The 16,874-nt window shown below is 38.4% G+C and overlaps 1 protein-coding gene across 1 annotated transcript in view; it reads left to right on the forward strand.

The window, feature by feature from the left end:
• arpc1b (actin related protein 2/3 complex, subunit 1B) overlaps window positions 1-16,874 on the forward strand; it is a 50,204-nt gene that overhangs the window by 17,759 nt on the left and 15,571 nt on the right. Inside the window, exons 3-5 of the mRNA XM_072268691.1 lie at window positions 10,738-10,842; window positions 12,209-12,431; window positions 16,406-16,513. Of these exons, the coding sequence (XP_072124792.1) occupies window positions 10,738-10,842; window positions 12,209-12,431; window positions 16,406-16,513 (436 nt within the window). The remainder of the gene's footprint in view (window positions 1-10,737; window positions 10,843-12,208; window positions 12,432-16,405; window positions 16,514-16,874) is intronic.

Here is a 16,874-nt window from a genome sequence, read left to right on the forward strand (position 1 = left end):
ACCAATTCTCTATCCACATCAACACCTTACCCCCAATACCGTGTGCTTTAAGTTTGCACACTAATCTCCTGTGTGGGACCTTGTCAAAAGCCTTTTGAAAATCCAAATATACCACATCCACTGGTTCTCCCCTATCCACTCTACTAGTTACATCCCCAAAAAATTCTATGAGATTCGTCAGACGTAATTTTCCTTTCACAAATCCATGCTGACTTTGTCCGATGATTTCACCGCTTTCCAAATGTGCTGTTATCACATCTTTGATAACTGACTCCAGCAGTTTCCCCACCACCAACGTTAGGCTAACAGGTCTATAATTCCCCGGTTTCTCTCTCCCTCCTTTTTTAAAAAGTGGGGTTACATTAGCCACCCTCCAATCCTCAGGAACTAGTCCAGAATCTAATGAGTTTTGAAAAATTATCACTAATGCATCCACTATTTCTTGGGCTACTTCCTTAAGCACTCTAGGATGCAGACCATCTGGCCCTGGGGATTTATCTGCCTTCAATCCCTTCAATTTACCTAACACCACTTCCCTACTAACATGTATTTCGCTCAGTTCCTCCATCTTACTGGACCCTCTGTCCCCTACTATTTCTGGAAGATTATTTATGTCCTCCTTAGTGAAGACAGAACCAAAGTAATTATTCAATTGGTCTGCCATGTCTTTGCTCCCCATAATCAATTCACCTGTTTCTGTCTGTAGGGGACCTACATTTGTCTTTACCAGTCTTTTCCTTTTTACATATCTATAAAAGCTTTTACAGTCAGTTTTTATGTTCCCTGCCAGTTTTCTCTCATAATCTTTTTTCCCCTTCCTAATTAAGCCCTTTGTCCTCCTCTGCTGAACTCTGAATTTCTCCCAGTCCTCAGGTGAGCCACTTTTTCTGGCTAATTTGTATGCTTCTTCTTTGGAATTGATACTATCCCTAATTTCTCTTGTCAGCCATGGGTGCACTACCTTCCTTGATTTATTCTTTTGCCAAACTGGGATGAACAATTGTAGTTCATCCATGCAACCTTTAAATGCTTGCCATTGCATATCCACCGTCAATCCTTTAAGTGTCATTTGCCAGTCTATCTAGCTAATTTACGTCTCATACCTTCAAAGTTACCCCTCTTTAAGTTCAGAACCTTTGTTTCTGAATTAACTATGTCACTCTCCATCTTAATGAAGAATTCCACCATATTATGGTCGCTCTTACCCAAGGGGCCTCTCACAACAAGATTGGTAATTAACTCTTCCTCATTGCTCAAAACCCAGTCCAGAATAGCCTGCTCTCTAGTTGGTTCCTCGACATGTTGGTTCAAAAAACCATCCCGCATACATTCCAAGAAATCCTCTTCCTCAGCACCTTTACCGATTTGGTTCACCCAATCTACATGTAGATTGAAGTCACCCATTATAACTGCTGTTCCTATATTGCACACAATTCCTGTTGTTTGCCTTTACTATTTGCTTATTCTGACCGTCTTTGACCCGAAACATTAACTCTTTCCACAAATGCTGCCTGACCTGAGTGTTTCCTGCATTTTTTGTTTTTATTTCAGATTCTCAGCTCTTGCAATGATTTGATTTTCATTCATAGATATATTGGTCTGTGCCTTTCTTGCATAGCACAGTAAATGAGTTCTAGAAGGAGAAAAGTGGTTGCTAGACAGCACAGCCACTTTCATTCTTGAGGTGAAAACTGCCATACGTCCCAGCAATGACTGGAAACACCAAAGTCACAAGCCCAATCCAACCCTCAACAACAGAAATCAGGCAGATATATATATTTTTTCACCTCCAAAATGAAGGTGGCGCGATGCAGTGCGCGCGGCCGTTCCGAGTGATATCGTATGTGTTAACTAGGGGCCATGCATAATCCTGATTTGATGGAGACAGCCGTGAGAAGTACCTAGGAACACCTGGAGAAACTTCTGAAATGCCTGTTTCGCTGCAGCTGCTACTGTGCGATCGAGAATCTCCGGAGGGGAAGGCCCCAAATCCTCGGCTTTGCCTATTGCTTGTTGCCGGGGCCGGGGTCAAAGCACTCGGCACAGATGGTGCTCAGTGTCGGAGGGCTAGTCGGAGGCTCGGAGTTTTCGGACGGACTCAAGTCGGCTGTGTTTGGGTGCTCCCAGAGTGCTGCATCGGCAAGTTTGCAGTGCTTGGAGCTCATGGCAGGAAGAGTTTTTTTCTTCCTTCTACTGTCTATGTGAGATGATGGGACTTTGAAGAGACTTTGAGACTTTTTACCATGCCCATGGTTTGTTCTTCATCAAATTACAGTATTGCTTTGCACTGTTGTAACTATATGTTATAATTATGTGGTTTTTGTCAGTTTTTCAGTTGGTTTGTCTTGTGTTTCTGTGAGATCATTCTGGAGAAACATTGTATCCATTTCTTAATGGATGCATCACTAAATGACAATAAAAGAGGACTGCATGTCCTCCTCATAGTCTAATAATCTAATCTAATTTTTACAGTTCACTAGCAGAAAACCTCAACCAACACCCTTCTAGAAAGAATAGACTAGAACAAAACTGAAATGATTTTCAAAATCACACTGATGCACAGATGTGGAAGTCATTTAATCCAAGTACATCCTTCCACAGGAGTCTAAAATCCACCAACCATGGTGTAAATTAACCTTGCATTGAATTATACTTGAGATTTTTTGTCCACTATTCTAATCCTGATCATTTCTCTGCACAGAGAAATTAATCTTGAGTTTCCCTTAAAGCAGATGCACCTGAGTCCTACTCTGTGGTTTAGATTATAAACCTGGAGGCGACTATTTTCATCTGAACCATGGTGGTGTAACTTTTTTTTTGAAACTGGGTTTAGCTGCTGCTAGTTTAATTTTGCACGAAGTACTGGTAATATTTGGTATCCCACATATCCCAGCTATTTATAATTCCTAGTTTAATTTTAATGCTACTTTCTCTTTGGGCTACATTGAAACATGGTAGCCAAAGCAGTGATGACGACTTCAAATCAAATGTGGGGCTGAGTATGTCAAGTGGCAGACATATTGTGCACAATATGACAGCAATAGATGGAAAGAAAACAAACCACAAGTAGAGAACGATGAAGTATTCTCAAATGTGGGGAGAGAATAAATATATAAAAAAGTAAGTAGAAGGTAGAGTCCATGGGAAGTGGATGGGTGTTAATGTGGGGATGGGGATGGGGTTGTGAGAGTGGAGAGAATTGATCATTTTCCTTGCTGGGAGTAGACAAGCTCTCCTTCTCCTTCTGTTACCAATGAGGAATTGTAGACATTCACCATGGAAGACCTCTTCTGTCTGCAGAGGTTTCTCCGGTTAAGCCCCATTCAAATGCATTGGTGACATTAACGTGACCAGTTGTGAAGCCCAGGCCTGTTTCTTTTAATTGGGATCCCTGTCCTCCCTGTAGGTTAAGTGCAGACCTAGGTCAGAAAGTTAATTTTCCCAGTAGGTGGATAAGCATCTCATTTTAATTGACTATCCAAGGTATGCGGTCAATATTACTTTTTCAGTTAGCCATTACTTATTCTGCTGTTGTGTTTATTTCAGGAAGATCTTCTCTCATTCTCCTTTTAAAAAAAAACTAGAGCAATGCTTTCCTTCATAACTTGGTCACTGGGATCAGCCACATCAGCACTGAAATCTCTGATCTTTCCCTCATACATCATATGACCAGCAAGACAGTAGTGTACTCCAGCCTTTGGTTGGAATAAAGCTATCAGTAATATCAGACATAATTTGACTAATTGCAACTGCATTTGGATTTGAATTGCCTTCATTCTGGCCTTTTGCCGCTAAAACTGGCTTTGGCAATTACTCAAGAACGGTTAATATAAATGCATACCATTCTTCTGTTGCTTGTTTGTCTCATGTTAAATGCTTCTAAGGCTGCATACTCGGAACTTAAGAATTCCACTAACTTCTTGCTCACAGCACAGGAGGTGGCCATTTCGCCCATTGGGTCCAGTTTAGCTTTCAGCAGGGCGATACCATAAGCCCCATTCCCTTTCTAATTTCCCTATAACTTTTCCTGTCTCTGGTGCCCATCACTTCCTTTCACTGGGAGACACAAGAGACTAGAGATGTTTGTATCTGGAGCAACAATCTGCTGCAAGAATAATGCTGCTCGACCTGTTGGGTTCCTCCAGCAGACTGTATTAGTCCTTTTTAATTCTATTGCCAGTTGCCTATTCTGAGGTAATTTACAATTGTCAGTTAATCAATGTAGAGTTTTCGAGAGGAAACCAATGCAACCAGCAGAAATTCAAGAAGTCACAGGAAGAACATACAAACTCCACACAGACACACAGACCCTGGGTTCCCAGAGTTGAGAAATAATGTTTTCTCAATGCTCTGCAATAAAAAAGACTGGGATACAATGCTTACTGGGTGTGGGGACAGGACAAACATATGGGATGATTAATTGGGGGAGACAGGGCTTTGGAAGGAGTAAAAGGAGAAGAAAAATGTAGAAGGGAAAAGTGAGGGAAAAGAAGGAACTGGGTTGGGGCCTGCAGTGTGCAGGATCAAAGAAAGAAATACTGTGCTCAGAGTAGAAAATGTGCATAGAGTTGCGTGGCAGGAAGTGGTCACCTCATTCAGACTGTGAAAAGCTAAGAGAAGATCTGAAAATAGTGAGTTTTGTAATTAATCAATCTAATAGGATTAGTTACAAAAAGGGAATGAATAATGAATGAGGAAATGGCACAGTATCTATCTAGCACAGAAGCCATCGATTTCTGTCTGCTTGCAGTCTGATATTAATTTGGCTCCTAGTGTATAAATCTACAGAACGATTTGGATTTGCTGCATTTATACAGTACAGAAACATCATTCAGGTTTTTTAACATTTCTCCTCAAATTTTTTTGTTAAATGACCCATTGCATAACTCCGTCTGTAGCTTTGCTGAATGGTGGCTCTTTACACTAGCCTGGCTGTGAACATAGTGATTGGGAAGGGGAAACTTCCTTATCCAAAGGATGCAGTGGCCATGTTGTCTCAGCACAGCCACACATCTCTGCATCAGCTCCATTTGGGACTGAGTTTAGTTTTAAACAAAATAGTATTGGGAATCCACTGCAAACTTTGGAGCACTACCAAAAGAAAATTTTACATTCACATTTTGGGTTTACATACAACTAGAGGTTGGGATTGTTCTATGTTTGTTGTCACGATAATGCATGTACATGGTCATAATAAAATATATGTTCACTTCCAATGTGAATCACTCAAGTGCCATTGGTTTGGGGAGATTGATTGTCTTCTGTTATCCCAAGGTAAACCTTCCATCCCTAACAGAAGAACACAGAGTTTAATTCATGCAGTCTTTCATTTACCTTGACTTGTACATTTTACTTTCAGGAAATCTGATAACAAACTAACATTTGCAGAATTCTCCATAGTATAAATTTGGCAAAATTGTTATAAAACCTATAAGTTTTTTTACATGTTCTTTTGAATGAAGCAAACACACAACATTTTTAAGCCCTAGTATCAAAATTACATTGTACATCGTCATTCTGCCCTCATTGGGATGTTAGATTAAAATAACCAGGACAGACTCCCATCACTGGTCATTATCTAATATGGACAGTGTTGCAACTTGAGTTTTGATCACCTTTGATCTTTTTCATATGCTGTAAGAAGGAACCTTGTACTTCCAGTGATACTGAAGACCTTTTAAATATTTGAATACCCAAGTACCACTTGGGAGGAGAAAAATTAAATTCTATTCTGATCAATGTATCATTTTTCTACATCCAGATGCTTATCTACCTTAGTGATGTCTGTTAGATCATAGTAACATTAGCATTGTCTTGTCCTGGAAAATATTGATGTTTAATAATATTTGTCAGATGTACAATAATATGAATTAATACTTCAAACCAATATGAAGGACATGGAATTGTTTGGAAAGGCTGTTAAAGTTGCCTTCTAACTCAAAGTTAGGGACAGCATATTTTACATTAAAATTTGTAATTGGAGGATAGTTAACAAAAAAAATCCAAGGGACAACAGCTTGACTCATAAACCAACAAGTATGATAGTACTATTTAACACTTGCACTTACCTTTACACTTTTAGCTGTTTGTTCTTTGGAGAAGTAACAGGTGTTGTAGATAAAGGATGTATTAAGAATTCCAAAAGGAATATGATAAGTTGGTACATCAAAGGTTATTGCAAAAATTTCAAATTTATGTAGAGGATTGGCGGGCTAATGGAAAATCATTGCCATAAGTGGGTCTCTTTTTTTTTTGGTTTGTTTTGCTAGGATCTCAAGTTTTACTTGCATAAAGGTACTGAAACAATGGTTGTTAAATATGTTTGTGCCACAAAAAAAAGGCAAGTAAATTGTGAGGAAGAACTTGTCCAAATCACGATGATGCTTCTCTGCGTCCTCCTCAGAGCTCACACTCCCATCCAAGTTTGTCATCTGTGAACTTGGTAGTATTAATATCGTTAATGTATATTGTCAGCACAGTTGTTCTGGCAGAATCACTAAACTGTCAGTACCCCACTAGTCACTGCCTGCGACTCGAAAGGGATCTGTTTATTCCTACCCTTTGTTTCCTGTCTGACAACCAGATCTTGATCCATGCCAGGCCTTTGCACCTCACTTGCCCTGCTAAAATTTGGAAATGACACTTTTACGTATGACTTTTTATGAGACAAGTACTTGGGGACCTAGGCTCAAGATTCAGGGAATGCATTCAGGATGGCGTTGAGGAGAAATACCTTTTCCCAGAGAGTAGTGAATCTGTGGAATTCTTTTCCCAGGGAGGCGGTAGAGGCCACCTCAAACGCTATAGAAAGAAATGAATACTCAGTGGAAATATTCCTTGATCTTAAAAAAAAAAGCATTTGACACCATTGACCACAAATTATTATTAACAAAATTAGAAAGATATGGTATAAGAGGGTTGGCACATGACTGGTTAAGTAGTTATTTGGAAGACAGGTATCAGTACGTACATATAAACAATTCGAATTCAAAACTTTTGAGGGTAACTTGTGCTGTTTCACAAGGTTCAGTGCTTGGTCCATTGCTGTTCATTTTGTATATAAACGATAAATGTATGGTCTCTCAGACATTAAAATGTATATTATTTGCTGATGATACAACTATATTTTGTAGTGGGGAACATCTGAAACAACTTTTGGATACGGTGGAGAAAGAACTAAAAACTATAAAGAAATGATTTGATACTAACAAGTTATCACTGAATCTAAGTAAAACTAAATTCATAATATTTGGAAACCGTGTACCAAACTCATATAGTAAACTTGGAATAAATGATGTTGAAATTGATAAGATATCTGAAGCAAAATTTTTAGGAGTAATTTAGGATAATAAATTAAGCTGGAAACCACATATAAATTATGTCAAAGCAAAAATGTCAAAGTCTTTTGCAATACTGTACAAAGCGCAAGATTTCTTAAATCAGGAATCTTTGTATACATTATACTGTTCACTTATAGTCCCATACATGACTTACTGTGCATAGAGGTATGGGGAAATACATACAAAACAAATACAAACTCAATTTTTCTACTCTAAAGGAAAGTCATACGAATTGTAAATAAGACAAGTTATTATGAGCCAACCAATCCACTATTTATTCAACTAAACACTTTAAAATTCAGAGATTTCGTAGATTTTAAAATAATACAAATTATGTATAAAGTAAAAAAAAATGGACAGCGACCACAAAGTATCCAAAGGTTGTTTAAAGTGAGAGAAAATCAACATGATTTGAGAGGAACATGTATATTTTAAAAACAAGGGATAAGAACAAATGTAAAAAATCATTGTATTTCAGTCAGAGGGGTGAATCTATGGAATAGTTGTAGTGAGAATTTAAAAACATGCACCACACTTAAATTTAAAAAATTATTTAAAAATAATTTAATGAACAAATATAAAATACATGATTTTAAAATGAATAGGATTAATGTAAATAAATGATATTTGGAATTGGATTTTGTGTTAAAAGATTATGAAATTTTTTATTTTGATAAGATGATTGATGCCAAATATGTTGCTCTATAAGAAAGAGGGGTAGGCGTAATAAGCTGCAGCTTCAGCCTACAAACTTTGTTTGTTTTAAAGAATATCTTTTTTTTGTTGTAATTTTGTCTTATGAAATCATCGTTGAAAATGAAGCTTTTTGTTATGTTTGTACTGACAAGTAAATTTCATTCATTCATTCATTAAATATATTTGAGACACTTTTTTTTTTACATGCATGGGAATTAAGGTCTATGGGGGGAAAGGAAGGTAGGTGGAGCTGAGTCCACTGAGATCAGCCTGATCTTATTGAATGGTAGAGTAGGCCTGATGGGCTAAATGGCCGCCTCCTGCTCCCATTTTTTATGTTCTTATGACCTGCGGAAATCCAAGTATATCATATCAGACTTAAACCCATTCATTTTTTTTCACCTGGATCCTCAAAAAAAAACATTTCCCTTTGTAAATCCATGCTAACTTTGACTACTTACTATTTTCCAAATGTTTTGAACAGACTTCAGTATTTTCCCTACCATGCTATCAGAAGATTGCCAGGTGACTTGATTAATAGGTACAAGACCCAAAGGGATCTTGACAAGGTGGAGAGTTGTGTATGTGTAAAATCTCACTCTCTCACTCACTTCTTTCTTTTCTTTGGAATTCTCTTGGTCTAGAGATAGTTGATGGTCTGGTAAATAGATTTTTCAGAAGCAAGGAATATAGACCTGTGTTTACAGTCATATCCACCAAGTTCTTATTAAGTGGTCAAGCAGCCTATTCCAGTTCTTGATTCATATATTTATGTAAAGTCATCCTCCAATCTAGCAGATGAGCTCCCAAGTGTACAAACTAATAGACTGTACATCACATTGGTGCACCTGAGAACTTCTCTACCATTAGCTAACTCTAAGGTCTTTCAGCCACAAGCATCAACTTAGTGGACTTGTGTCTAAGGAGCATGACCCAGACTTTTTTCCAATATCTTCAGAGTCCTGGTAATCTTAATCAGCTACTGGAAACTCCTTATCAACTCTGGAAAGTTCCCCAGTTTCTACATTGTGTTTCAAACAGCCAGAAACCATTAGCATCATGTTAGAGAAAAGGTTATTGCAAATGTGTGCATTAGCATAAAAACATTAGTGGTAGTAATGGAATAGAAAGTGGTCTGATTGAATAGGATGAGTTAATGCCCTTGAGTGAATTTTCTTCTTATTGAAGGCTGGTTATGAAGAATAGCAACATAGTTTCTCTTTTAAAATGGAAGAATACTTGGTTTCTTGGTCATTAGCAAATAATTAATGGTATCAAATCAACTCGAGGATTTAAAAATAAGATTTGTTTATCAGGTCATTGCGCAGTCAAAATGGAATTTTGCATTAATCATATTTACTCATGTCTCTTTTCTATCTAATCAGCCTGACTCCTTTCCAACTTTTTTAAGATGACAATTAAATGGCCAGTTATCATTATTATGTACTGTGTCTTATGATGTAGGTGATTATGGTCTTTAATTATGATTGTCTTGGCAAATTTTTCAGTAGAAGTGATTTGCCATTGCCTTCTTCTAGGCAGTGACTTTACAAAATGGGTCATTCCAGCCATTAGCAATACTCTTTAGATATTGTCTGCCTGGCATCAGTGGCCACATAACCAGGACTTATGATTTGCACCATCTGATCAAGACCTTCCACCACCTGCTGCCATGACCTCAAGTGACCCTGATCAGGGTGGGGGGTGGCGTGCTTAAGTAGGCGCTACACCTTGTTTGGGGTGAACTGCGGGCTTGTAGATGGAAGCAGCACTTTACATCTCCTTTGGTAGATACTTATCTACACCCTGTCACCCTAGAAAATGCCAGTATTTTATATATTAAAAATTAGTAAGATTTTTATGTTTCTTTTAAATATCTGGGGGTGGAGGAGGGAAGCTTCAATAAAGATTTCAAAGCTACATTGTGGTAGTGTTCATTTGTCCCTAGGGATTGAAAATGAATTCCTTGCACACCCCTGTACTCAAAGACAAACCATTGGACAATTGAGAGGGCAGTTTTTCATTTCACTTGAATACAATTACTTTTAAGACAAAAATTGTAAAATATTGCAGATGGAGCCATTGGTTTGAATGGCTGGCGTATTTGGGTGTCGGTAATCATGTGAAAAAACCTCCTGAAGTTTGTCCAACTATAGATGGTGTCCCTGCACAGAGGTAGCTGGCGCTTTGAGTTTGGTACTTAAACCATCTTTGCCAAATGTTGCTTAACAACTTTAGTATTTGTCAGTGAAGAATTAAATGGTACAAAGCCATGTCTGAAATCCTGCTGTCTCATCATTTCCAAAATCTTCCATTACCTTACTCCTCTAGTTTTCCATTCTTCACTGTGCCCAGTGAGGAAGAGGGCACAGTGAAGAATTGTAAGAATTCTAATTCTACATTCCTCATCTTTGTTGATTCTTCAATATGTTCTGTTATGAAGGGTTTTGTGCTCAACAAGCTCAAGCCATTTTGGTACATTAAGCAATCGTCACATTATTGCTCTCAGAAATCAATGTTTTGATGACACGATTTGCATTCTACATCCTTTTCTCTTGTCAACATTTTTGTAACAAATATTCTCTTCTTACTTTTAACTTCCTGCTTTTTGAACAGTTTGCCCATGTTTCTAAACTTTTCACACATTGTTCCTTAATTTGGTTTCTAGCTTAGACATGTGGTTTATACATTGTTTCCACAGAAATTGCATTGTGTCCCAACAATCATGAAGTTCATATTTACAAGAAAGAAGGATCCAAGTGGAATAGAATTCATGAGCTGAAGGAGCATAGTGGACATGTGACAGGTGAGAGACCATGTGAATTACTTTATATGCCAAGAAATGAGAAATGTACAAGGTCGTGCTCGTGCAACCACCCAATATTTGGGGCAGAAAAACACCTTAAACGATCAACATTTATAAAGTTTATTTCATAAGAGGCATACATTTCTATATGTGAAAAGCCTCAAAGAGTATCTGGAGAGCGTAGAAATATGGTTTGTGATAGATGATCAGGTAGGATAACATTAAATGTCAGAGGGCTGGATGGTCTCACATTTTAATATTCTATAATAAATGCCAATTAATTCCATCGCAGATGGTTTTCCTGTTACTATAATGACCCAAAATATTTTTAAGGAAATTATGCACAGTTTTATCTCATAAGAATGAACATGTATATGCAAATACTTTTTCACACCTTCAGGATGTTCTATAGTACATCCTTTTTCATGTGTAGTTATTGCTTGGAGTGGCAGAAAAGAAAAAAAAATATTAAAAATATAAAATACTTTAAAGACAATTTTCTGAAGTCTGGCACAGAGAATTTTGGTCTGCACTTCTACCCACTCAAGTCTTTGATATGATTTATCTAAATTAGTGTTATTGAATCTTTACTGCCGATACTTGTGTCCAACAATTTTCTAATTTAGTGTTTGCATGGAATAAACATGTATCATAGATTTACAGCTATATATAATAGGGAATCTGTTATAAAATACTCCAATGTAGCACATATTTGATGGGGCATAGCAAGTGTGAGTTTAACAAATGCAGAATTTTCTTCAAGATGAGAAAATTTACTCCAACAAACAGACAATTCTTTATTATAAGTTACATACAAATATGCAAATACAGAGTAAACAGCAAAGTATATCAGGTTTTCAGCAGGCTCTTTATACTGTAGTGTAATACAACTGCTTTGATAAAATGTAAAGTAGAGGGGGCCCAATAATAATTTAAATCGAATCCAGCTACCCATTTATTGGATACAGATTGACAGCATGCTCTTCGTGTACTCAGGATTATACATAATTGTATTTTCACTATAAGATCAATTGGATCTCTGAACTGTGGTGGCGTTATCTTCCATGTACAATAATTAACATCTTTATATTTCAATAAGCCTCAGTGCTATCCAGCTTCATCTTAAATGTGCAACTTCTCTTAACCAGAATGTCATCACTGTCTGATAAAGAAGTTTCTCCTAAATTTGTTATTGGTGGCTTCCTTATTTTTACAGCCATTATTGTCATTGTTTGCAGGAAGCCCCGATTACTCTTCACAAATTCCCCATGGTTTCAGGTATTAGAAAGTACCATGGGACAATTTGAAGATTGTCATTTTTGCTAATTAATGATCAATTTGGTCCATTGGCCTTGTTCTGATTTAGGGATTAGCTGGGCCCCAGAAAGCAATCGAATTGTGACCTGTGGAACTGATCGTAATGCCTACGTCTGGTCCCTGAAGGGCAATGTCTGGAAGCCAACTCTTGTCATCCTAAGAATCAATCGTGCTGCCAGATGTGTGAAATGGTCACCCAAGGAGAATAAGTTTGCGGTTGGCAGTGGATCCCGGTTAATTTCGATCTGCTACTTTGAGAAGGAGAATGACTGGTGAGTCTGCAGTATAAGCAGAAGGAAGCTCGGTCTGAAATGCAGTCGGGCAGCCTACAATCTGACTGTATATAGCATAAAGCAACTCGTAGTCAATCAACAATGAGAAATTAACAATGAATGTGAAAAATAGATAATATTACATCCCAAGACTAGTGCTTATTTAACATTTAGTACTCCCTCATTATACCCTATTAAATTTTACAAGCAATGTAGTGACTTGTAGACACTGATGTAATGCAGTAAAATCTGCATCTGTTTTTTTTTATTCTATGGCAAGGTCCCACATCAAAAAGAAGAATCAAATGGCCAAGATTTTCCCATATCTGCAAATGAGGGTGAAAATAACCATTTCTGTCGTGGATCTCCTGGCAGAAACTTCAGTTCGTCTCCCATTGAGATGCATTGGAATTTTCCGGGACATTTTCCAATAGAGCTGTTCCTCCTCAGCATTGAGGAAAATATGCCAAAGTTTCTGGAGTGATCCCTCGAGCCAGTGTCCCCCAATTCTGGAATATGAATTCTCAAGAAACAGACACTTGATATCTATTTTGTCATTTCATCTAATTTGTGTGTTTGAATGTGATTCACCTCTCATTTCTCATCTCCAATGTGTACAGGCTCATCTTTCTTGATTCCCCCTTCACATGATAACCACTTACCCCACATAAAAACTTGATGAGACTGCATCACACTGATTTTAGGGCCAGTTTGTCATTCTTTAAGTACATAGACCAAAATGTACGAGTATTTCAGCTGGATTCTCATAAAAGAACCCTGTACCATTGCTGCAAGGTTTCCTTTCTGCAATATGGAGTGTGCTTTCCTAACTGCTTGCATGTTTAAATTTGAGGAACCAGAACACAAAGATGTGCTCACCAACATTTACTACGTTCTCACCATTTAAATAGAGTATTTTTTTCTATTTTCTAAAAATTGAGGGAACCTAATGTTTTTGTACATTATGCACTACTTAGCCAATTTCTCACTCAGACTTGCATTGCTACTTGAAAATTCCTTGTACCACCCTTTCCTACATGGTCTGATACATTACACTGTCTAATTCATAAATATAAATTGAATTTATTTTTATTTCGAGATACAGAGCTGAGTAGCCCTTCTGGCCCTCTGAGCCATGCAGCTTGGACAACCCCTGATTTAACCCTAACCTAATCACAGGACAATTTACAATGACCAATTAACTTACCGATACATCTTTGGACTGTGGAAGGAAATGGGAACCTGTGGGGGAAACCCATGCATTCTGAGGGAAGGATGTACAGAAACTCTTTACAGATAGCACCAGAGCTGAACTCCAAACTTCGCTGTCCTGAGCTGTAATACTGTTACACTAACCACTACATTACCGTGGCCCATCCTGATTGTCAGATTGTGAATTGCCAGAGAAAACAGAGCAAGAAAGTGGAATTGCTTATTAAGTGGTGAGATGGGCTGAACAGTCTATTTAGACCATAAGACATAGGAGCAGAATTAGGCCATTTGGGCCATCGAGTCTGCTGCGCCATTTCATCGTGGCTGATCCATTTTTCCTCTCAATCCAGTTCTCCTGTCTTCTTCCTGTAACCTTTTTTCATGCTGTATAATCAAGAACCTATCAACCTCTGCCTTAAATACACCCAATGTCCTGGCCTCCACAGCTGCCTGTGGCAACAAATTCCACAGATTCACCACCCTCTGGCTAAAGAAATTCCTCCTCATATCCATTCTAAATGGACATCCCTCTATTCTGAGGCTTTGCCCTCTGGTCTTTAGACTGCCCCGCTATAGGAAACATCCTCCCCACATCCATTCTATCTAGGTCTTTCAATATTCACTAGACTTCAATAAGATCAACCCTCATTCTTCTAAATTCCAGTGAGTGTAGGCCCAGAGCTACCAACGCACCTCATACAATAAGCCTTTAATTCCCAGAATCATTCTCGTGAATCTCCTCTGAACCCTCTCCATTGTCAGTACATCCTTTCTTAAATAAGGAGCCCAAAAATGCTCTCAATCCTCCATGTGAGGCCTCAGCAGTGCTTTATAAAATCTCAGCATTACCTCCTTGATTTTTATATTCTAGAACTCTTGAAATGAATGCTAACGTTGCATTTGTCTTCCTCACAGCTGACCCAACTTGCAAGTTAACCTTTAGGAAATCTTGCGCGAGGACTCCCAAGTTCCTTTGCTCTTCAGATTTTTGAAATCCCCCCCCCCACCATTTAGAAAAATATTTATGCTTTTATTCCTTCTACCAAAGCACATGACCGTACACTTCCAAACACTGTATTCCATCTGCCACTGCTTTGCCCATTCTCCTAATGTCTTAAGTCCTTCTGCAACCTCGCTGCTTCCTTCACACTACCTGTCTCTGCACCTATCTTTGTATCATCCGCAGATGTAGCCGCAAAGCCATAAATTCCATCATCCAAATCATTGACATATAACAGAAAAAGAACACCAACCCCTGTGGAACACCACTAGTCACTGGCAGCCAATCAGCAAAGGTTCCCTTTATTCCCATTCTTTGTCTTCTGCTAATCAGCAAATCCTCTATCCTTGCTAATCTCTCTCCTCTAATACCATGGGTTCTTATCTTGTTAAGCAGCCTCATGCGTGGCACCATGTCAAACAGCTGTTGAAAATCCAAGTATTCAATATCCATCGATTCTCCTTTGACTATCCTGCTTGTTATTTCCTCAGAGAATTCTAACAAATTTATTAGGAAAGCTCTTGTGCCTCTGAGTACACTGAGATCTCATCTGTGGCAATCAACTCTGTCACCTTCCCAACCACTGAAGGCAGGTTAACTGGCCTATTATTTCCTTTCTTCTGACTCCTTCCATTCTTGAAGAGTGGAGTAGAGTCCCCTGGAACAATGCTAGAATCTAGCAATTCTTGAAAGATCATTACTGATGGCTGCTCAATCTTTTCAGCTACCTCTTTCAGAACCCTGGGGTGTAGTCCATCTGGTCTAGATGACTTGTCTACCTTCAGACTTTTCAACTTCCCAAGCAACTTCTCTTTAGTAATAGCAACTGCACACGTTTCTGCCCCCTGACACACTCAAAGTTCTGGCATGATGCTAGTGTCTTCCACAGTTAAAACTGATGTAATATACATTAGTTCATCTGCCATTTCCTTGTTCCCCATAACTACCTCTCCAGCATCATTTTCCAGTGATCTGATATCTACTCTTGCCTCTTTTTTACTCTTATATGAAAAAAAAACTTTTGGTATCTTCTTTGATATTATTGGCTAGCTTACCTTCAAATTTCATCTTTTTCCTGATGACTTTTTAATTGCCTTATGTTGGTTTTTAAAAGCTTCCTAATCCTCTAACTTCCCACTAATTTTACTAATGCACTAACAAAGAATGAAGAATCTTACTAGAAACTTGCCTCACCCAAGCCTATTGAGCTAAAGTCTCCTTATTCTAACATCAGTCCACTCCAACAATGGCCATTCCACTTGTCCCTACCTTATTTTTATTTGCCCTTACTAATGAATCCTGATTCAGTTGGGCTGCAGGGAAAAAGCTGAAAGCCCACAACTGCTACTTTTTAACTTGCACACCCTTACTTGATTTTTACTACCGGAAAAAAACTTCTCTTCCGTATTGTGTGTCTTATTTAGAGCAGCCACGGTGATGCATGGTGAGTCAACTGGGAAACATCACAACGGTTGACTAGCCACTGCTGGGTCCCCTTAGAGGCAGAGAAGATGGAACTTAACATGGTGTCATGTTCCATCAAAACAAAGCCTGGCAATTATCACTGAAATTGAAACTCCCTTTGGCTGATGAGCAGAAGTATATTTTTCAACTGTGCAAGTCTTATTAACACAAAGCCCATTAACCCAGGGATTTCACTTTTGTAGATGTATGGCATGAAGAGAAATTGAGAATCGTGCAAAAAGTTGGATTGTCTGCATATCACATCACCTCAGTTTAATCTGGTATGTGAATTTTTTAGGTGGGTCTGCAAACATATTAAGAAACCAATTCGCTCCACTATTCTGAGTCTGGACTGGCACCCCAATAATATTCTGCTGGCTGCTGGGTCGTCTGACTTCAAGTGCAGGTAATATGTGCCAGGTTTGATCAATTTATTGCTTCATAAGCAAAAACTAACAAAGTCCTCGCACAGATAGCAACTGATGTCAGGATCAAACCCAGGTTCCTGTGATGCAGCAAACCTGCTGTACACCTCGCCACTCCTTGTAGCCAAAGTTGGTTAATTTGGATAAGCAGATGTAGCTAATCTATTCAAGCTTGGTAGTAAAATTCATCAACAAACCCCCATCCACCACTTCTGGTGGCAACTCATTCCACCCTTTCATCACCCTTTGAGTGAAGAAATTCCCTCTCATTTTCCCATTAAACTTTTTACCATAATCCATGACCTCTACTTCTAGCTTTCCCATCCCAGTGGAAAAAACCTG

This window comes from Mobula birostris, chromosome 9 (genome assembly GCF_030028105.1).
Source record: "Mobula birostris isolate sMobBir1 chromosome 9, sMobBir1.hap1, whole genome shotgun sequence".
Classification (NCBI taxonomy): domain Eukaryota; kingdom Metazoa; phylum Chordata; class Chondrichthyes; order Myliobatiformes; family Myliobatidae; genus Mobula; species Mobula birostris.